At 39.8% G+C, this 23081-nt stretch overlaps 1 protein-coding gene across 3 annotated transcripts in view; it reads left to right on the top strand.

The window, feature by feature from the left end:
- The window catches only part of flna (filamin A, alpha (actin binding protein 280)), a 70740-nt gene that overhangs the window by 27158 nt on the left and 20501 nt on the right, over positions 1-23081 (top strand). For all 3 annotated transcript variants that reach the window (XM_042491211.1, XM_042491212.1, XM_042491210.1), the window contains exons 3-22: positions 5095-5346; positions 6821-6918; positions 8755-8902; positions 9562-9680; positions 9764-9841; positions 11634-11796; positions 11945-12145; positions 15178-15315; positions 15820-15946; positions 16030-16166; positions 16270-16466; positions 17046-17159; positions 17296-17439; positions 17529-17652; positions 19007-19167; positions 19300-19390; positions 20318-20487; positions 21578-21695; positions 21940-22052; positions 22216-22365. In XM_042491211.1, the coding sequence (XP_042347145.1) occupies positions 5095-5346; positions 6821-6918; positions 8755-8902; positions 9562-9680; positions 9764-9841; positions 11634-11796; positions 11945-12145; positions 15178-15315; positions 15820-15946; positions 16030-16166; positions 16270-16466; positions 17046-17159; positions 17296-17439; positions 17529-17652; positions 19007-19167; positions 19300-19390; positions 20318-20487; positions 21578-21695; positions 21940-22052; positions 22216-22365 (2843 nt within the window). The remainder of the gene's footprint in view (positions 1-5094; positions 5347-6820; positions 6919-8754; positions 8903-9561; positions 9681-9763; positions 9842-11633; positions 11797-11944; positions 12146-15177; positions 15316-15819; positions 15947-16029; positions 16167-16269; positions 16467-17045; positions 17160-17295; positions 17440-17528; positions 17653-19006; positions 19168-19299; positions 19391-20317; positions 20488-21577; positions 21696-21939; positions 22053-22215; positions 22366-23081) is intronic.

The raw sequence follows: 23081 nt of genomic DNA, 5'->3' as shown, positions 1-23081 counted from the left end.
GAATTTTTTTTAGAATCAGGGTCTTAGCTAGGACATCTGTCGGGGGTGTGGTAATCCTCCACTGTTACTTTTTTTGATAAATAAGCTCTATTTTGATGCTGTTTTATGCAGTCTAGAACCTTATGTATACTAAAGTACAAAAACAATTCCTGCTGTGAACAACTGTATTTTTATAGTGAATTAGAAAATAGTTGGGGGGCCATCCGACATCCTCTCAGGGGCCAGATTTGGGTTGTAAGTTGAGTATCAAGGCCCTAGATGATGCCCTGTATTGGACAGCTTAAGATCACAGATACTGTTAGGCACTGACTCACACATCACCGCTCATCATAAGTTTCAGCATATTACTAGGGTGGAGGTAGAGTCTTGCTTCAACACTGAATATTTAAACTTTTCATAGAATTTTACAGAAAAAAATGTTTCTGCTCTTGTTCTGGTGATGTTGTGGTCCTGCTTTAAAGCTGCACTGGCTGACTGCTTTGTGACACACCCCTGCTTTATCGGATCTGCATTCCTCCTGCAAGTACCAACCTGTGGTCCACATGCACCCGCTATGCACACACTCCTGTCCTGTGAAGCCTCTGGGGCAAATTTGTGATACTGAGTTAGTTATGTAAAAAGAATTGTCTTCACTTGACTTCAGTACAAATGACAGTTTATAGCTGTCACTTTTATCTTTGTCTTTAGGCAACATATCTGCCTCGTGTCCCCTCTGTGCTGCATTCTGTCGCTGCTTTTCAGTCACTCTTTCCTATCTCTTGCTTCTCTCTTCTTCGACTCTTCCTCTTTCCTATCACTCCTAAGTGGACAAAGTTGACATTTGGTTGCTATAACGATTCAGCTCACTCAAAGTTCCCATGGTGATGGGTGTATTTTTCCACTGGGAGCAGCTGACATGTCATGTAACTCAGGGTTGGAAAGCTTGCGAGCACATCTCTGGGAGATGTCCCAGTTGTAGTTCTGTATGAAAGAACTTCTCTAATTTACAACTTCAGTTCCAAACAAGTTGGGACGCTGTGTAAAACGTAAATAAAAACAGAATGCAGTGATTTGCAAAGCTTGTTTGACCTATGTTAAATTACAGAGACGTTCAAAAGCCAGCATATGTGATAATATTTGGGTGTGTTATTACATGGGTAAAATTTATGTCTGTAAAGGCTCTGTTAAAGTTGAAAGGTGCATAAAGGTTTTGGAGCAACATATGCTGCCATTCAGAGGATGCCTTTTTCAGGGACTTCCAGCAAGACAATGAGACACATTCTCCTGTGTTCCAACAGCGTACCCTCACAGTAAGAGTGCAGGTACTAGACTGGCCTGCCTGCAGTCCAGACCTCAGCCCCCAATATTGGTTTTAAAATGAACTGTCATAATCAGCAAATGTGCATTTTAAAAAAAGAAATTCTTTTTTTATATTCATAGTGAACAAGTAAAAAACATCAAGTAAAAAAAAGCACATATATCAAAAAAACATCTGAAGGATATACAAGTATGATACATGTATGAAGAATATAAATGACAAAAATTAAACAGACAGATAGATAGACAATAAAATAAATGAGTAAATACATGAAAATACATATAAAACTAGAGGTAAACTGGGGTACAGGCACACAGATAAGGAAGTATATTCAGTCGGTGAATTGGGAAGGAAGTTGCAAAATTTTTCAAAAAAGTGGATAATGGTTATCGACCAAATTAATTGTTATATACTGACTTATTGGATATCAGCAAAAGATTCATTATCATGCATCCGTAGCAGGTATGGATACTGCATCTGAATCATTAGACTACATCTTAGTCTTTCCTACCCTTAGGTGTTCACAAAGTACAGGGTATACACTGCTTTTTAAATGTGAAATAATTGGTTATAGTAAGTTATCAGCCTGAGAAGCAGGCATTTATCAGTTTGTTGAAAAAAATTCCTCATCATGTATCTCTGGTTGTAAGTCATCCTATGTAGCGCATGAAACTCTGTGCATTCGATTAGCTTTTTTTAACTTCTTACCAGCCTTTGTTATCTGACTGGCTAGCTACTCTGCTCCTCATCTTCATCATGCATGAAATTCCAACCTCCCCCTCCTTTTGGTTTAGACCCCCATTCATCCTGACCCTGTCCTCTGAGTCTTGCTGCACCACTTGGCCAAACAGCTTCCAGACCCTCCTACTGCAGGCCTTTAATATTCAGCCTTTTCAGTAGCCCCAGCCCCCAACTGCAGTCCCAGCGCTCTCATGTAAAAACATCTAAAAAAAACAAAACAAACATATACAGAACCCAATTGTTGAAGTTGAGCTGCTGCTTCCAACAATCATTCCAGTCTTAGACAACAATAACCAAAATAAGTAAAGTTGACAATGATGTGAGCAGCATTTGAATCAAAATGTGCTCCAGTCCAAAGATGTTTATGTTGTTGTTCGCAGTCTCATTCTCCTCTGTTTTCATGCTTTCTGCAGCCTTTAGTGTTGAAAAAGCTGTAATCTCCAAGAAACTGCCAACTGGACATAGCTGCTGTCACACGTGTCCCTTTTAACAGACCTAAAATGTTTAACTTTGTACTCCACAGAAAGCTTAAAACCTATCAGGCCTCTTACATACACCCTTGAAAACCATGAGAACGTTGTCAGAAATCCTTTACAAGAACCAGAATGTTTCCTCTTTTATCTTCTAATCACCATCAACTAGACACACAATCCTCCAGGATGGACCTGAGCAGTCAGGCCTCCTGATCAACTGCCTCTTGTGCAACATGTCTGCACAATGTAGTTTTCATGTGTTTAAATCTGTAATGGATTATCCAAAACCTTTTCACTATTCATGTTCATTTAGAAAATACATTAAAAAAAAACATTTATGTAGAATGGCGACTGATTAAAAAGAACAGATTTGTAATGTAATGTGAGGCTGCAAGACCATACAAGACCTATGGCTGCTGACAATATCAAAGTTACACAATGTTGCCAAGCAAAGGAATAACTATTTCTGAAATTCATGGTAGCTTGACTATTTGTTTATTACACGTGTACCTTTAGGCCACATCTTCAGGTTAATCTACATACACCCAATACAACAGCAACAAGTCAAGTCAAGTCAAGTCAAGTCAATTTTATTTTTAGAGCCCATTATCACAAAACATGGTTTGCCTCAGAGGGTTTTACAGTGTACGACATCCCTCTGCCTTAGACCCTCACATCACTCAAGGAAAAACTCCCGAACAGATGCATGTCATTTTACAATAATGATAGGTGTGAAATAGCCTACCAGGATGCTCATGGAGCAGAAGAGGTCTTTTAATAACAGCAAAGCCAGCTAAGCTCCATTAAAAAAAAAAAACAAAAAAAAAAACATGAAAAATAAGCTTAAATTACCCACATCCAGTCTATTGCTATTGTTATTGAACTGATTTCAAATAAGACCTAACATTCTCAGGCCTCCGAACACAGTATTAGCTGTGCAGCATGGCAATGCTAAGGTGCTGTTGGGAGAAGTTTGCATCCAGGGTTATCTGCCAGAAAGCCCTTTCGTGGATTAGCGAAATTGTCATGGTTTGGGCTACAATGAAAAGATTTATGCCAGAAAAGGCTTTTAGGCAGAAAGCTCTAATAGTAAACTTCTCCTATGTGCCATTAAGTTCAACAGGCCAACAGCATGTTCAAAGGGCTAAAGCTAAGTTCACCAGGCTTATGGCAAGTTCACCAGGCTAACGCTAAGTGTAATGGGTTAATGCTACGTTCAACAGGCCAAATGCAAAGGTTAAGAGGCTAATGTTAAGTTCAATCAGCTAATGCTAAATTCACCAGGCTAATGTTAACGGTCCACCGTAGACTGTATATAAAGATGGGCGACGCGCCCCCACTTACCCCTGCTACGCTGAAGTGAGGTTCAGATATCCTGGACACGAGCGTTGCCATCTTGCAAGGGTGATGTCATTGGGAGCCCTTCATCTGCACAGCATTTTTTGTGGTGGGGCAGTCCTGCCCAAATACCCGTCCAATCAATCACGAGCAGCTGCATTGAATGTGAGTGCACGGATTGGCTGTCACAGCTGTCAATCATGGCGGAAAAGCCCTATTTTTTATAACTTAATAACTCAATAAAACCGAACTTATCATGAAAAAAAAAACACTCAAACCAACAGCAGGGTGATGAGAGCTACCTTCAGTGACAGAAACTTTCTTTGGAAAAAATTTATTTGGTGTTTACTTCCACGTTTTAATCTTAATCCTTATCTTCTAATCTTAGAGTCAGACACCAGGGGGTGATCAAGATTTAATAACCTTACTTTGGGGGAGCTGTCATGTCGTTCATCTTTATATACAGTCTATGAGCTCCACACACTGACCTGCAAAATAAACAGGCTTCTACTTTATGGGTGGGGATTGTCACCTAGCTAGAGATAACTCAGGCAAATGAATGCCATAGGACGTCTTTCGGAGCTGCATGTCTGACTAGCTCGTTGTTACACAGGTTTTCTAAAAGATGGAACAGGAGACAAAGAGAGATAATGGTCTTTTCTCAGACTTTGGGGCCTCCAGACACACCGGGGACACACATTTCTCTCAGAAAGACATGGAAAAAGTGTGTTTTGCATAATGTGTTACCTTTAATACCTTTGGTCTGAAACTAGATTGAAATCTGTACAAAAGGCCATAATGTAGGATGTACACATAAACTCACTATCTCTCCCCAGACCAGGCCATGCTCCATGATGTCTCAATATGCATCCCACTCCGTCTTAAAGAGACATTCATTAGATAGCAGATAACAGAGACACTCCTGAGTGAAATTGGGAATTTGATGCAGATCAATTAGGCCTAAAGATCCCTGCGTCTGAAACACTGAGGGTTAAGTAAAAAAGATCAAACAAGAGCCTTTCTCTAGTCAAATGTTTCTTGTATTTTTTTTTATATTTTGAAGAAAGGTTGCATCTTAAAATCATCTTTGGAAATTTCCCCTTTTTTATTGAACTAAAACACATCTAAATAACAAGCTTCTGTTTGTCTTCTATGAATTGCAAGTTTTTAAAGTATTCATAGGCTACATGTTGAAGCATGCTAACATGACTGAAAATCTGCCCTCTCTCTTCCTCTTGACTCCAGACTCTAAAGCCATTGTGGATGGGAACCTGAAGCTGATCCTTGGTCTGATCTGGACCTTGATTCTGCACTACTCCATCTCCATGCCCATGTGGGATGAGGAGGAGGAGACTGACGATGGCAAGCAGAAGACGCCCAAGCAAAGGCTGCTGGGATGGATCCAGAACAAACTGCCTGAGCTCCCCATCACCAACTTCAGCAGGGACTGGCAGACTGGCCGAGCCCTGGGTGCCCTGGTCGACAGCTGTGCCCCAGGTGTGTGTGTGTGTCTGTGTGTGTGTGTGTGTGTGTGTGTGTGTGTGTGTGTGTGTGTGCGCGCGCGCGCGCGTGTGCATGCTTTAGTGCGTGCGCGAGGTGAACATGTGTTTCCCCAACAGAGAGGGTGTGAAATTTACACCAGCCAAGTGCAAAGTGTTAGAAACTTAATTTGTGGAAGATAAGAGCTCAGTCAGGGTCAGCTGAAATACACATAGCACATAGCACAGGGTGATGATATTTTATTAAGGAATTTTACCAAACACACAAATACCAACCCACATACCAAACAAATTTGCAACCTGCAAATGGGTTGCATGTCGAATGGTGACAACATGGATAACTTTTGGTGCTGTGCATTTCATACTTACTCTACACTTTACTTTTTGCATTTGCACTTTATTGACAAGTGTGACCTCTGAATTGCACATTAAGGAGCTATAGTGTACAGCGTTTTTTTATGTTGTTGACTGTTATTCTTCTTGTCCACCACTTGCATTTTCTGCTCTTTTCTTTTCGTAATTTGACAAGTATTTTCTAGCAACGCCCCCTCCCCATTTTAATTCTCATGTCACCTTTTACTAATTTCTTGCAAGTTTTGGGACATTTCTTGCCTAGTTGCTCATTGCCTTTTTCCTGTTGTGAAAAAAACTGTACTCAGGTTAATGCCTAGATTTTTTATACTATTTCAATTTCCTTTGCCTCCTAGTTATTATGCATTTTTGCATCATGACTCATGACTGAACACAACAGTGATTGACAGCTGTAGGTCTGAGGTCAGGTCAGAGAAAACGCTGCATAATTCTCATGTGTGCGGGAGTTAAAGCTGAGGGCAGGGGTGATGAGCTGCATAGAGTGGAGAAGAGGGCCAGTGCTCAACCCTCCCATTATGCTGCTGTTGAATTAGGAGAGGGTGTGGGAGGAGGGATGTAGGTGAAGGAAAGTGAGGGTGAAAGGAAGTTTCTGTTGACATGCTCAGGATGTTTGGCATACCTGTGGATCACCACCATCCTTGTGCCAGAGATAAGGATCCAACCAGGGCTTTATTTCCCTGCAGCGAAAGATTTCCAACAGCATCCAACAACAACAAAAGACCTGAGAGTTGCTTATGAACAAGGAGATAAAAACTGCTGACACACTTTGCAATGTGATAATGAAGGAACATCATAACATCCAGCGGGTGAATTCAAGGGCAAGCATCTTAATGAGCCACAGAGACAGCTGCATGACCCAACACCTAAATACTGCTACTGATTGACCTTCAAACACAGATTAGGCATGCTTTGCATTCTCTGTGTCTGCTGGACGGGGTCAAGGCTGTGACTGTGGAGTCGACATGTTTGTAGCAAAACAGCTTTAAATACAGTTTATATAGATTTTTATTGTCTGTCTCATTGTCATCATATTGCAATAATATGTATTTTTTGCTCAACTGCTGCCTGTTAGTCTGAGCCTCCTCCTTTCTTCCCCGCAGGTCTGTGTCCTGACTGGGATCAGTGGGATCAGACCAAACCTGTGGACAACGCACGTGAGGCCATGCAGCAAGCTGACGACTGGCTGGGCATCCCACAGGTAAAATCAGTCCCAATACAGATGAGCAGTAAGGGGCCGCCACTCCTAAATGAGCGTAGAGGAAACACTGTGTTGTCATCTAAACGTGGCCTAAAATTCCACTGAAATAAAGTCTTTCTCTTACTAGAAATTGGAGCCAAATGTAATTTTGTGGTTTAAAATGATTTTTTTTCATGCATAACACAGCTTTGTTTTATTTGTACAAGGTAAAGTAGATCATTCCTCTTACTTGTCAAAGTAACTTCATCAGTAATTTGACACCTTTAAGGTCATTATTGCATAACATGGTGAGCTCCCACGTGATGCGTTCAGTGCTCACATGCAGTCCAAAAACTGATCTAATTTCCGTATTTGGGATTTTCTGATATTTGTGGATTTCTTACCAAAAGCCTTTGGAAACGCACATATTATATCAAAGTTGAATGTCTCATTGAGTATCTACAAAAATTTGAGTGAAAGGGATTTTAGTGTGGCAATGTTAGATTAATACCATCTGACAGCTGACTTTGAATTTTTAACCATATTACATGACATCGATCAGGGATAACCACACTCAAATCAACCCAGCTCCAGTACCTTTCTATGAGTTTTTACAAAGAGTAGAATTGCAGCCAGTTTCACTGCTGCCGGCTGCAGCCTCTCTCTAAGTACTACTTTCAAAAACTGTTGTTCCTTGTGTGACTTACATGGAACAACATGGGGAAAATAGGATCCAGGTTGAAAAATAGCGGAGTTCCCCTAAATACTACAGGCCTGACTTGAGAAGTATGTTTGTTTGATGGGTAAAGTCACTGTTTGAGTTGCCTCCTGCACGGGACAGAACCTCATTAAACATACGGTACAGCAACAAAGTCGAGTCTGATGGTATATTTATGCTCACTTGGACATTGTGTACTTAATGAGAATCTTTTTATCCCCTTTAGTGTTTGTCCAGAGTGTAAAGTTCAACATTTATTAGGGATCTCTCTAACTGAGTTCACCAGAGTTAGTTGTTCTAGCTGGTTCCTGGGCTGGGTCTCTCTGGTGAATGTCTGACTGAGCTGTGTTGGCATGATTAGCACAGTGCTGGCAGCTGGCACAGCATCGCGTGCTGACAGTTGGCTCTGTGGTCACCGTTGTTTCCGCCTTCAGCTCTGTTTCTGCTAAGAAACTGGCTTTGTTTCATCCCCTGCTGTCTCTGTGGGTTGTAAAATCAGACAACAAGTGTGTCTCTATGAGTGTCTGTCTGCTGGTGTGCGTGTGAATCTGTCTCAGGTACTTTCTGAGCTGAGGAACAGTGTGGTATGTGGTTTTAAGCTCTAAATCACAACACTACTCAGTTGAGTTTAGTGGGTAATAATCACCATGGCAACAAATCAAGCACTGAGCCAGGCTGTACAGCAGGGATGCTAAACATGCTTTGCTTGGGGGCCACTTCAGCAAAATGACAGGAGGCCAGGGGCCAGTCACAGCAAGTGTTTCTAGGATTTTAGTACATTTCCAGGACATTAGGATGTTTCTAGGATTTTAGGACATTTCTAGGATTTTAGGACATTGGGGCTAAAATCCTAGGATCCCCCACGCCCCCAACGTGGGGGATCCTTCTCTGGCACTTTCTTGATAAAAAAGTTTGATTTTGATGCTGTTTTATTTCACCTTATGTATACTAAAAGTACAAACAGTTTCCGATGTGAATCACTTTATTTTTATTGTGAATTAGAAAATGGTTTGGGGGCCACCTGGCACCCTATGGGCCCAAATTTTGCCCACGAGCCATAAATTGCACATCCCTGCTGTACAACTTCTCTTCCATAACATAATATTCTGACAATTTTCCTTCTCGTCTTTGTCTCCTAGGTGATCACCCCTGAAGAGATCGTTGACCCCAATGTGGACGAGCATTCAGTCATGACCTACCTGTCCCAGTTCCCCAAGGCTAAACTGAAGCCTGGCGCACCTCTGCGACCCAAACTGAACCCCAAGAAGGCCCGCGCCTATGGGCCAGGTACACACTCGCACACACACACACACACACACACACAAACACACACATCTGCAGTTAAAAATCAACACGGAAACACATGCAGTCGCATCAAGCTGAGCAGCTGGATCAGTTTAGGGCAGGAAGGATTTCTTTGTTTATAGCCGTGGACCCAAAACCTGTGAGCTGGTCCAAGAGGTTGGACTTGTGTAGTGAGAAGGAGTTTAAGCTCATCCAGTTGCTGTAGATTGTTCTGAATACTGCCTTTAAGCCGCATTCACACCAAATCCAGCTTTGCAGCTTGAACATCACTCCTCCTGTTCATCTGAATGTGAGCCCTGCGTCCAGGCGGCAGCGACGGGGCTACAGGGGACGCTGACAAACAAATTTATCAACAGCAAATACTCAGTTGCTTAAATGAGGAGATTGTCTTTCTCTTCATCCTCTGATCCCCCACAAATGGGCCATTTAGTGACACCCACACCACCACACAACTCTGAGGCTAATCTGCAAAATGCTGAATTTGGTGTGAATGCATATTAAATATAACACAGATGTTAGCCAGCATGCATTATTTATGTATCCTAAGCTCTTTCTGTTTCAGCTCAGGATCACATATGATGTATGCAATACATATTTTTAGTGTCTCGTCTCATCTGTCCTGTCCCCTCTTCTCTCTGCAGGTGTGGAGCCTGTCGGTAACGTGGTAATGAAGAAGGCTGTATTCACCGTGGAGACCATCAGTGCAGGGATGGGGGAGGTACTGGTTTACGTGGAGGACCCTGCAGGACACAGAGAGGAGGTGAGACACTGCTGAATTTGGGGTGTTTGGTTTTTGGTCATCATGGCATATGACTCTCTAAACTCTCAATAATTTTCCTCCAGGCTAAAGTGACAGCCAACAATGACAAGAATCGCACCTACTCTGTCTTCTACATCCCTAAAGTGACAGGCATGCACAAGGTAAGACTTACTTTTAATGCACAAGACTGATTTTACATGACTGAGGACTGTTTACAGTGTGCACTATGTTAGAAGTCAGTGGTGGAGTAAAAGAGTACATTTTTACTCGATTCTTTCCATTTTGTGCTATTTTATACTTATACTTTATCACATTTCACAGTGAAATATTGTACTTTTTACTCCTGCATTTATTTGATGGCACATTATTTGTCATGCTATATATGAAACCTATAGAACAGAGATACTCAAATTGCCTATGGGCCACCTTTGTAAAAGGACAGGACGCCAAAGGCCAGTTGATAATAAACGTTTATATTTATTGCATAAAATAAAAATATGAGGCGAATTTAGTCGCAGCAGCTGTTTGTAGGTCAGGTGTACTCAGGTTGTTTTAGAATTTGCGGACACTCAGGGCTTTGCTCAGACCCCAAATCATACCTTGCACCTTCTTTTTTTTTTTTTTTCAAATAAAAAAGCTTTATTTTGATGCTTTTTCATGCACTTTAGTACCATTTTTGCACTCAAATAACCAACCAGTGCAGATCAACATATTTTCATAGTGAATAAGAAAAGGTTGACAGGACAGGTTGTACCCTATTATGGGCCACATTTGTCCCAAGGGACTTACATTGAGTGTCACTGCTATACCATATACAGTATTGTTCTATGATAAAGAAAAATTGAGTCCCTAAAGTTTTATTTTCTTATAGAAAGTGAACAAATCACTGCCATTTTTTTTTTCAAATATGTCAACTTGGTTTCAGTGTAAATTAACTTGTTTTAAGAATTCACTAAAATTAACTTTTGCACAGTTGCAACTACAACAAAAACACATAAATGACTGTGTCAGTAATAGTAAGTCTGTAGTGTATATGATGCCATTTGGCTCTAAGTACTTTAATTTGATAATACTTAAACTCATTTACTTTTTTGATTTTGGAGTGCAGCACTATTTTTACATTTGTCGGTGTAAGATGGTGCCAACTGGAAATTTACAAAAAAGGATTAAACAGCATTTTGCAGCACATTCCAGTGTCCCAACAATCCCACTTTTAGTTTAACCTGTGCAGCAGGCAAGAGAAAATATTACCAAACTAATTAACTAAAGATTTCTAGTACTTCAGTGCTTTTAAGACTTAAGGGGCTGATGCCCTGTTATGGTGATTTTGAGGGTACTCAATCTTCTCTCCTTTCCATAATCTATTTATTATATTGCGAATGTGCAATAGGGTTTTTATGGTGCAATCATTCTTTATATCACTGTCTGAACTGCAATACTTGGTGCAATATTTCAACCACACCATTCCTCTGTGCAATTATTCAAATGTGCAATATTTTTTCAACTCATGAATCTAGGCTTTAATTAACATGTGCCACATATTGTTTATATTGTATTTATTCTTCTATATTTCATATGTAATTCCTACTTATGTATGTTCATTGTAGCATTGTACACATTTTTCCTATTGTTATATTTTGCAAACTAGTTTTTTAGATTGCATTGTAGCATAAGGCTGTTTTATATTTTACATATATTTTTACTTATACTACTGTATTTCTTTATAATTCATTTTTACTCACTTGCATGTTATACATACTTGTATTTTTAAATATTTACATACTATTGATAATTGTTTGCTATTCTTATTTCTTTTTTTAATTTTATATTTACATTTTTATATACTTGTGCTGGTAGATATTTCTACCTGCTATAATTCTCTATGGAACTGTAATCAACCATAATCCCCCCAAGTTTCTGATTCAGATTCTGATTCTCCTGTCTACTTTGTAGGTGACCGTGTTGTTTGCAGGGCAGCACATCTCTAAGAGCCCCTTCGAGGTGGAGGTGGGCATGGCTCAGGGAGACTCCAGCAAGGCGACAGCCCAGGGACCCGGCCTGGAGCCCTCAGGAAACATCGCCAACAAGACCACTTACTTTGACGTCTACACAGCAGGTTATAACACGAACGATGTGACTGAGATTTAGTTTGTTTGCCATCATCAGATAGAAAAGTCTGCATGGTTATGCTTTATTGTAAACTTTATTAACTCAAACATTTTTCCTATTCTTGTATCCCTTCATCTCCTTCCTTTTTATCTCAGGTGCTGGCGTTGGCGAGGTGGAGGTGGTTATCATGGATCCTGCTGGCAAGAAGAACACAGTGACCTGCACCATCGAGGATAAGGGCAACAGTAGCTACCGCTGCACCTACAAACCCACCCAGGAGGGCCAGCACATCATCTACGTGACCTTTGCTGGCGGTCAGATCAGCAAGAGTCCCTTCACAGTCAACGTGGGAGAGGGTAAGGGTTAAAGATTTAGTTCCTCAGTAGCACAAGTCCTATCACCGGTCACTGAAAAACCTGGTTTATAAGCAAATATGTATAGGATGTTACTGAAACAATAAATGTGTTTTCTTGTAAATAACCAAAATTATGGTAATGAAAATCTCAGCTTCTAATGATGTCAGCAGTTACATAGTCTGACTGTGAATTTTAAGTCCTTAAAGGGGACCTATTCTGCTCATTTTTGCTAGATACTAGTATTTCAGGTTTCTACAAAAGCATTTTTACATGTTTTAATAGTCAAAAACACTGTAATATCCTCATACTGTGTGTGCTGGAACGCTTATTCAGCCTCTGTCTGAGAAAGCTACATTTAGTGCCTGTTTCTTTAAGCACCCCGCGCCTGAAGAGCCCAGTGATTGGTCAGCTTTTCCACATCTCTGCACCATCATCACAGCTGAGGAATGACTGTAACAGAGAATACAACAGGACTATGATCCAAAATCAGATCAGGCAAACATTAAAAACATCAGCAACTAAGACTGCATGTGTCCAATGTTAGCATGTAGCTACATGTAGCAGTGTACTTGAACTATGGAAATGACTGTGTATAGTGGGACTTTATTCTATAAAAATTCCCAGTATAAACTTCTATACTAAATTCTATACTAAATGTTCCAGCAGAAATATGATCCAAAACCAGGGAGAAATTAATATCAGCGACCAAGGTTACATGTTTCCATGATGTTAGGATGTAGCTATGTGCAGCAGTGGACTCGCATTTGGGCAAGGACTGTGTATAGTGGGACTTTTTCCTGTGATAAATCACCAATATAAGCTTCAATACAAAATCAAACCTGTTCCAGCAGGAATCTGTTACGAAATCTGGAAGAATTAAACATCAGCAACCAAGATTACGTTTCCATGAAATTAACATGTAGCTAAATGTAGCTGCGCACTTGCAGTCGGGAAAGGACTGCGTATTTTGGGACTTTATCCTGTGAAAAATCACCAAAACTTTTAAACACTATTGGGCATGTCTAGCAGGAACATGATTCGAAATCTGGGAGAAATTAACCAAGATTCCATATTTCTGCTTCGTAATGCAAACACTTGCAGAAGCGTGTCTGGAGCAGATGAACATCGTCACAATTTGTGAATGCAAAGAAGAAAGAAATCATGAAAACCAAGCCTTGAGAACAAAACGGAGGGTTTTACTGGGAATATTTACCTAATTATTTGATTATTTGAAACTTTAATATAAACACTTGACAGCAAAATAATATATATGACAGGAAGTAAGGAAAAGTGAAATATGTCCTCAAAATATTTACTCAGCCTGCTGTTTTGTCTTCAGTTGTGTCTAATGCTTTCCTGTCTTTTTCTGCCACCGTCCTGGATGTCATGTCCTCTGTCTCCCCCTCTTCTCTTCGATAGAGACCTGCTGGTATCTGTCCTCTCTCTGGAATGGTCTCTTCCTTCTGCTGTCATTTCCTGTTTCCTGGGATCTCTCTTGGGTACCCACTGTGTGTGTGCGCAGTTGTATGCATGAGTGGGTGAGCTGTGTGTCCGCATAGACATTTGACTGCTTAATGTGTGGTGTGTGTGTATATGTGTGTGTCATCTGCCTGCAAAGCACAAAACTCAAAGTCGCTCCATCATCATATCCATGAGGTAATTCTTGACTAAGATATTCACAGTGATGGAAGAATACCTCCATCCAGCTGCAGTTTGCATTTTCCCAGGAAAGGGATGCCTCATTTCTTCCAGCTCGCTACTTGTGCTAGGTTTACACAATGACACAATTCACTGTATTTGTAATGCATGACCAGCACTGTTTAAAACATAGCTCTTGACATTAGTATTTGTAGAAATTCAACTGGCATATGTTGTAAGTTAAGACAGAGGATTAGGCCCTGTTAAAGAAAGAAATTCTAAGATTTCGAGAATACAGTCATAATATCACAAAATTAAAGTAGTAATTTTACAAGAATAAAGTTGTAATATGACAAGATTAACCCTTTAAAACCTGAGCAAATTGTCTCGATTACTTTCAAAAACAGGGGAAGAAGGCAATGAGCAACACAAGAAGAAATGGCCCAAAAATTGGCAAGATATTAGTAAAAAGTACAAGAAAATTACCTAAAAATGATTTTTTTTAAGGAAGTTAAACAAAATACTGAAAAACATGGGGAAAAGTACTTATGAAATTATATTAATTTTGTAACATAATAGTAAATATGTAATTATGATCATTGTATTTAGTTTTCCCAAGTTTTTTCTTAAGTCCCTAGAATTTTTTGTTAGCTTTTTAAAAGATCATTTTCTAAATCTTCAATTTTTGGAATATTTCTTACCAAGTTGCTCATTGCCTTTTTTCCAATGTTTTTGAAAGAAATTGAACCATTTCATTCTGGTTTCAAGGGTTTAAAAACCAGTGAAAGGTGTCTGAAAGCAGCATAAAATTATAAATTTACAAGAAAAAAAAGTTATACGAGGCCTGCTCACAGCACTTATTGAATTGAAAATAGCCTTCATATAACATTTTTTAAATTTATTCTCACTATTAAAGTGCCAAGTAGCCCACTTCCTGGAAAATATCTTGATGGCCTTCAGTTGCTGCTGTTCCTGTGAGGTTTCCTGCAGGGCATCATACTGTGACTCAGCAGCTCCTATTTTATACACTTAGAATCAGTAGATATGAGGAGTACTCCACTTCCTGTGCGATGATAAAGGCTCATTTCCTTCACTGGTCTGTGAGTTCACTCTGTTGGATAAGATATATGGATAAGAGGCACAGGAGGGGTGGGCAGAGTACGAGGGAGGCGGGAAGAGACAAATGAAAGCGCTCCATTAACGCTTCATCCTTCATTCCGACAGAATTTTAATTTGTTTTTGGTTTTTTTTTCCATGATTCACCCCTCACCTCTCCCCTCTTCCCGCCACTGAAACCACTGCTGAGCTCACACATCCTCATCATGTTGGAATCAGTATAGCTGACCCCTGTGTTGCTTTCTCTCACATGCTTTCATATGTTTGTCTCTCCACAGCGTGCAACCCCAGCCTGTGCAGAGCTAAGGGTCGCGGTCTGCAGCCAAAGGGCCTGAGGGTGAAGGAGACCGCTGACTTTCAGGTTTTCACCAAAGGAGCTGGAACCGGAGAGCTCAAAGTCACCATCAAGGGGCCCAGTAAGTTGCATTGAAAACACAAGTCTTGTTTTTACTATCGCTTACATTTTTTAAGAGAAAAGCTGCAAATTACACTGTGTTTTTGTGATGGAGGAATATTCATGTTACACACTGTGAATGGTCATGGAAATTAATCTTTGTGGTCCATAAAAAATTATGGAAAGTTTTGAAGTTTTGTCAATGAAAATGAAAATTTGTAGAAACCCTGACCTTTTAACAGTAAAATACCAGTGATTATATGTTGCGATTATATGTTTTGGTAATTTGTTCCAAGGGGCCAAAAGCTCGATTAATTTATGCTGAAGCCTCATAAATTAAACTGAATTATTTGTTATCGTACCCTGATTTCAATGATCATGCACTCCCTGTGTGCTTATAATATAGTTATCATGCCTTGCAAAAAGAAAGAAACATTCGAGTGCTAGTGTTTTTTTGACTGGCAGTTAGAAAAAACGGGAAAAATGGGGAAATATGTAATAATAATGTGCATGTGTGTGTTTACAGAGGGTCTGGAGGAGCCGTGTAAACGGAAAGATCTCGGAGATGGTGTTTATGGTTTTGAGTATTACCCCACCACACCTGGAACATACACCATCACCATCACCTGGGGAGGACAGCACATCCCTCGCAGGTACACACACTCACATGGGAACAAATACTGGAATTCAACTACATTGACTTTTGCATTGACTCACCACTCTCTGCTCTGTTTAGTCCCATTGAGGTCAAGATTGGCGCTGAGGCCGGTCAGCAGAAGGTGAGGGCCTGGGGTCCAGGGCTGGAGTGCGGCATTGTTGGCAAATCTGCCGACTTTGTGGTGGAGGCTGTTGGAGACAACGTCGGTACACTGGGTGAGTAACAGAAGAGATAACACACGCAGTAAGAGAATCCTGAAAGTGTATGTTACAATTGTCTAGTTTTACCCACTGAGAGCTGTTTTTTTTTCCTGTTCAGGTTTCTCTGTGGAAGGTCCATCTCAGGCCAAGATCGAATGTGACGACAAGGGCGATGGATCCTGTGACGTGCGCTACTGGCCCACAGAGCCTGGGGAGTATGCAGTGCACGTGCTCTGCAACAACGAAGACATCCAGCATTCCCCCTTCATGGCTGAGATTGTCAACCCACCAAGCAAAGACTTCTACCCCGACAAGGTATACACACACAGCTGGAAAACATGCATACAATTTACTGTATGGTTATTTCATTCAATGCTAAAATTGGGGTTAACAGCGTTTATGCAAGGACTGTGTCCTGGCTGACATTTCTGTACCGGGCTGATATTTACAGCCAGAATAATGACACTGGTATCATACAAGACTAGAAGACCTTACAAATCCAGTGGTCTCAACATACCAGCTTCTCATTAAAAGGGGCTTAGTAAAGCTTGCAAAGTTAGGCTAAATTATAGCCAAGAAAAATGGCATTGCCATTTCACAGGAATCCCTTGACCTCTGACCTCGAGATATCTGAATGAATTACAGACATGCCCACTTTATGCTAGTACCATGCAGTTTTGATCAAAAACCATGCATCTGGTAAGAACTGCTTTACCATGGCGAATTGTAAAGATCTGATAAGAAATTATATTAATCATGAATAACTACTGAAATTCAGCTATTAATTGTAATTAAAAAATATACTTTTTGACAATCCTTGCTAAAATCAGTTGAGTTGTAGCCCTACAAATGTAGAACTATATTCCTAAGGGTCCTTACATGTGTTTCTTTCAGGTGAAGGCGTACGGTCCAGGCCTTCAAAGCAGTGGTCTGGCCGTTGGAAAGCCCACCGAGTTCACAGTTGATGCCAAGCAGGGAGGAAAAGCTCCTCTGAAGATTGTGGCTCAGGTAGGGCTTTGTGTGTTTTTCAGCATGTGGTCCAGTTCAGCCCCTCAAACACCTCTGTCTTCATGTTCTAAACACTTCTGATTCATCTATTCCACTTGACTTATTTAACTTTTTTTGGCTGTCCATGTCTTCACAGGATGGAGAAGGTTCTCCCGTGGATGTACAGGTGAAGGATAATGGCAACGGCACATACGCCTGTACCTACACCCCCCGTAAGCCTGTAAAGCACACTGCCATGGTCTCCTGGGGAGGAGTCAACATCCCCGATAGCCCATTCAGGGTGAGTACACAGACTCATGTTTAGAAAGAGTTAACACAGACAATATTCTATTACAGAAAGGTCTCTCAAGCATTTGTTTTTGATCCCAGATGAACATCGGAGCCGGCTGCCACCCAAACAAGGTGAAGGTGTCAGGACCTGGAGTGGCCAAGACCGGCCTCAAGGCCTTTGAGCCAACATACTTCACTGTGGACTGCTCAGAGGCTGGTCAAGGTAACGCCTTTCACATAACAAATTTCAGAACATGTTTTCTACCACTGTATAGTTGATGAGGCATATAAGAAGCTCTGACAGACGATCTGCAGCAGGTATATAAATCTGCAATGATCAACACTAGCGTAGATCAAATTCTGTGTATAATATGGAAAGCATTTACAAACCAAACCAACTCTGTAGTTCTTTTCAGCTTTTTTTATCCTTTAGCCCACTTGTTTTGGTTTTCTGGATTTTAAATTCAGCTCTCATTGTTCCAGACAGCCATTTTAAGCTGAAAATATCTAATAAACCCACAGCACCAAATAACAGATAGACAAAGTAAGCAAAGGGTTAGTGCAGAGTGTGAAGTGTTTAGTAGCTCAATAAGCCAAATATTTCCCTCAGGAGTGGGTGGAGACCAAAACATAGCAAAAGTAGAGATAATATCGGTCTTTTACAATCGGGTGGCCAAAGAACTGACTCCAGAGGAATGCTAATGCTTTTAGTTCTATGAAAGCACTAGTAGGCAATTATTTGCCAACCAGTTCAGCTTAACAACTTTTTTAGATGGTAATATGTCTGTTTTGATTGAGCTGCTTCCACAGATTCTCAGGACTACATTTGAAAGAGTTGTTTGAATACTTGCACCAGTATCAGAAAGTACGACAGAGGATTCAGACCATGTTATAGAAAAAAATGTTGATGATTTCAAGAATAAAGTAATAAAATTACAAGAAAAGAGTCATAATTTCAAGAATTAAGTCATGAAATTATGAGAAAAAAAGTTTAGTATTTAGAGAATTTTCAAGAAGTGAGAAAAATTTGAGAAAAAAATCGGAATATTTCAAGAATTAAGTCGTAGTTTTACGGGGAAAAAGTTGTGCTTTTATGATAATAAAGTTGCAATTTTCTGAGAAATGCTTGTAAAATTTCCAAGAATATTGTCATAATTTTAAGAGAATAGTGTTGTATATTTACGACAAAGGGGATATTATATTGCGGAAATTAACAAATTGCCAGCAATCAATAAAACAGGCGAGAGAACAGGTCACCTGTTTACTGTGTGGCACGGCACAACACAGGGGACTGTGGTTGCCAAGGAGACTGCCTGTGCTCTTGCCTGTTTTCTAGTGTGCTGCCAATAGGTTTCCATAATATAATAGAAAAAATTCTGACTTTATTCTCATAATATTACAAGTATATTCTCATTAAATTCTGACCTCTTTCTCTTTATATTACAACTTTTTTCTCATAATACTACGACTTTATTCTCAAGTCCCAGAAACATTTTTTTCCCTCATTGTGGCCTCAAAACTGTGTCATAAGAAAGGCCTCAGATACTTCCTAAAATGCTATCATCTTGCACCTTCAGGTGACATCAGCATAGGAATCAAGTGCGCCCCCGGAGTGGTGGGACCCGCAGAGGCTGACATCGACTTTGACATCATTAGGAACGACAACGACACATTCACTGTCAAATACACTCCTCCTGGAGCAGGCAGCTACACCATCATGGTCCTGTTTGCTGACCAGGTCAGTTTGAATCCTGCATTGTTTGTAGCATGGATGAGAGCAGAACATGCATGTGTAGGAACGAGGTGTGAGTGTATTCTGTTTGTTCAAATGTGTGTTTGAACACTGTATTGCTTATTTTTTGTTGTTTAGGCTATTCCAATGACGCCCATCAGGGTCAAAGTGGATCCTTCTCATGATGCCAGCAAAGTCAAGGCAGAGGGACCAGGACTCAGCCGCAGTGGTGAGAACGCCTATAGTTTAATTTTTATTTATTTCCATTATTTAAATGTGCTGTTATTTGTATGCGTTTTGTGCTCCATACCAACTACCCTGTTGCTCAATTTATTGCATTTAAACCGAAATAAAACAATAAAGCAATATATATATATACATATATATATACATATATACATATATATATATATATATATATATATATGTGTGTGTGTGTGTGTATGTATATATATATATATATATATATATATATATATATATATATATATATATATATATATATATATATATATATATATATGTATGTATGTATATGTATATATATGTATATGTATATATATATGTATATATATATATATATATACACATTAATTTATATATATATATATTTATATATATATATAAATGAATGAATGTATGTATGTATATATGAAAGCTTATATAAACGGAAAGGGAAATACACTGACTCCTTTTTGTTTGTAAAGCACTGCTCAGACAGTTACTGTTCAGTGCTCCTGCTTTCACAGACATGATTATAATTTATTGTTTTCACTGTTTTTATTGTCATCATTTTCACTGTATTTTATGTTGTGTTATGCATTTCTTACCTAGTTGCAGGTTTACTTGCTATTTTTATTTTTTTATCACTTTTACTAATTTTATTGCTACTAACTACTTTGACAGCCGTTGGTGCTAGATATTTGTTTTTTATTGAATGTATTTTTAGCATATGTTATATATCCTTTTAGCCCACTGAAGGTGAATCCGGCATTGCTGTATAAAAGAGCCTCATGCTCATTCAAATTCCCTGAATAAACCACGGTTGGATGATGAAGCTGATGTAATATGAGAAATGGCGATAAACATGAAATGTGGTGAATTATTATGTCATTTCAGTCCAGACTCACTGACACTAATCCTAACTCTCTTTCAGGTGTGGAGTTGAACAAGCCCACTCACTTCACTGTGAGCACTAAAGGAGCAGGAAAGGCAAACCTGGACTGCAACTTCAGCGGCCCGACCAAAGGAGAGGCTGTCAAAGACTTTGAGATCATCAACAACCATGACAACACCCATACTGTGAAATACACACCTGTGCAGCAGGTAAGATGGGACAAGCGCTCACACGTACGACCACACAGATGATATTTTGACATGTAGGCACAGCAAGTCTCTGTCAGGTCTCTCTATACACAAATTGGAATAGTTTGGTGTTTGGGAGTGATGCGTATTTACTTTCTTGCCCAGAGTTAAATAAGAAAATTGACACCAATCTAATGTCTGTGCATTAACTATAAAGCTAGAGCCAGGAGACTGTTAGCGTGGGTCAGCTTCAAGCTGGAAAAAGGGACAAACAGCTAGCATAGCTCTTTCCAATAACAAATGGGGCTAAGTGTGACGCTAGAGCCAGGATACTGTTAGCTTAGCTTAGCATAAAAGCTGGATAAAGGGAGGAACAGCCAGCATAGCTCTTATCAAAGATAGCAAATGGGGCTAAGTGTGAAGCTAGAGCCAGGTCACAGTTGGCTTAGCCTAGCATTCAAGCTGTAAAATGGGAGAAAAGCCAGCATAGCTCTGTCCAAAGATAACAAATTCCTCCTCCCAGCACCTAATTCTAACCAAAAAAAAGGACAAGGTTTTGTGGGAAGTTACTTGCTGTGACCAGTTAGAGGCCTACTGGTGTTTCCACTGGTTGACTATAAAACCATAGTTTTTGTGTTTTTTCATTTCAGTTTGTGTAGTTTATTATTATTTTTAATTTAGCTAGCTGGCAGTTTCCCCCTGCTCTAGTTTCATAGTTAATGAACAGACAGTAGAGTGCTATCCATCTTGTAATTTGACTCTGGCTATAAAGTCCGGGTGTTTATTTTCCAAAATGTCAAACTATTTCTTTTCTTTTAAATCATCGACCCATTTTTTATGGTATCAATTGATAAAAATTAATATAATAGTTAGCTACATTCTCATCAAAGTATGTAAGTAAGTAAGCGTTTTGAGGACAGTTATCCTAGTTTATCACATTTGTGTGAATTTCTCGAGCTTCAGAAATTCCAGAACTATAATTTATATTTTCTGTAAGAAACAGGCTGGATTTTCCAGCTGTTTAGTGAGGTTTAGCATATTTCAGTCTGTCTTTTCCTACATAATAATGTGCGTAATCACATCTATGTCCCTCTTCCTCGTCCTGTCCCAGGGTCCTCTAGGAGTTGCTGTGACTTATGGTGGAGATAACATTCCCAAGAGCCCCTTTAATGTTGCCGTGGCACCAACACTGGACCTCAGCAAGGTCAACGTCACAGGCCTTGGAGACAGTACGTACCGTCCTGACCTTTTTTTACCTCTGCTTCTTTTGATCATACTCATATATAGATACCATTGTTTTTGTCAACTATTCAGTGGAACAAATTTAGACTTAGTTAGACTAACTAAGTATATGGTATATATGGTTGCCCATATAAAAACACACACACTCAGTCATATCATGCAATATTTTGAATAGTCTTTCAAACCAGATCAGATCTACCTATGCTTTCTTTGCTCTGTGTGTCTTTGTAGAGATGACTGTTGGCAAAGACCAGGAAGTGACTGTCAAATCAAAGGGTGCTGGTGGTCAGGGCAAGGTGGCTGCCAAGGTGACTGGACCATCTGGGAAACCAGTGGCCAGCAAGGTGTGGTACACGATTTTTTAATCTCTTCTTTTGAAGCTTTGTGTCCATGTCTGCTCAGAATTGCCTTATTTTTAATAATGTTTTGAAGTCATAAATGTGTTCTTTATATATATACATATACGTTTTATTATGAGTAAAGTCATAATCGTTTTTTGTGTTCCAGGTTGAGCCAGGCCTGAGCCCAGAGACCAGTCAGGTGAAGTTCATCCCCCGGGAGGCGGGGCCATACCAGGTTGAGCTGACCTATGATGGAGTGCCTATCCCTGGATCACCCTTCAACCCCACAGCTTATCCTGTCTCAGATCCTTCCAAGGTCAGCCACAGTTACTGATAGGCACTGTTGTTTAGGGATGCACCCATCAGAAAACTGGTTTTGTATATCGTATATTGAATAACTTTATCGGGAGGCAATCTATTTAAGTCAGTTCTATGTTAACGTCCAATTATACTTGCATGTTTATACTACAGTTTTCATTCCTGTTCATGTTTTGACCAATTATTTGCTGCATTTAAGGTTTAAGGTTTACACTTGAATTTTAATTCATTTTTCAGTTGCTAGTGCATAACTTATTATTTTAGCAAAACTAACAATTCGATAAATGTATATCTTTGCATTCATTTGTTACATTTTGTTTGACATAAGTAAGCATTTTCTAAGTCAAGACTGATGCTGCCTTACACGTAAAAGAATGCTCCCAGCCACATCCACACAGTGAGGTATACAGCTTATTAATGAAACACTGGACCAGTATTGGTGTTTGTATCATTACTGGTATTTGGGCAGTTACTGGTATTGGTATAGGTATCGGTATCAGTATCAGTATCGGCACCATTTTTGGTACTGGTACTGGTATTGGTAGTGGTGTCAGTATCCGCACCAGTTTCGGTATTGGTATTGCTATTAGTAATGGTATTGGTACCAGCACCAGTATTGGTATTGATATTGCTATCAGGACTGAAAAGGTTGGATTAGTGCATGCCTATTATTGTTACACTTCTATAGAATAAAGTATGAATAATATGTATAAC

Source organism: Plectropomus leopardus, chromosome 8, assembly GCF_008729295.1.
Source record: "Plectropomus leopardus isolate mb chromosome 8, YSFRI_Pleo_2.0, whole genome shotgun sequence".
Taxonomy (NCBI): Eukaryota; Metazoa; Chordata; class Actinopteri; order Perciformes; family Serranidae; genus Plectropomus; species Plectropomus leopardus.
The sequence above is the reverse complement of the archived record's forward strand: the minus strand, read 5'-3'. Positions and strand labels throughout refer to the sequence as shown.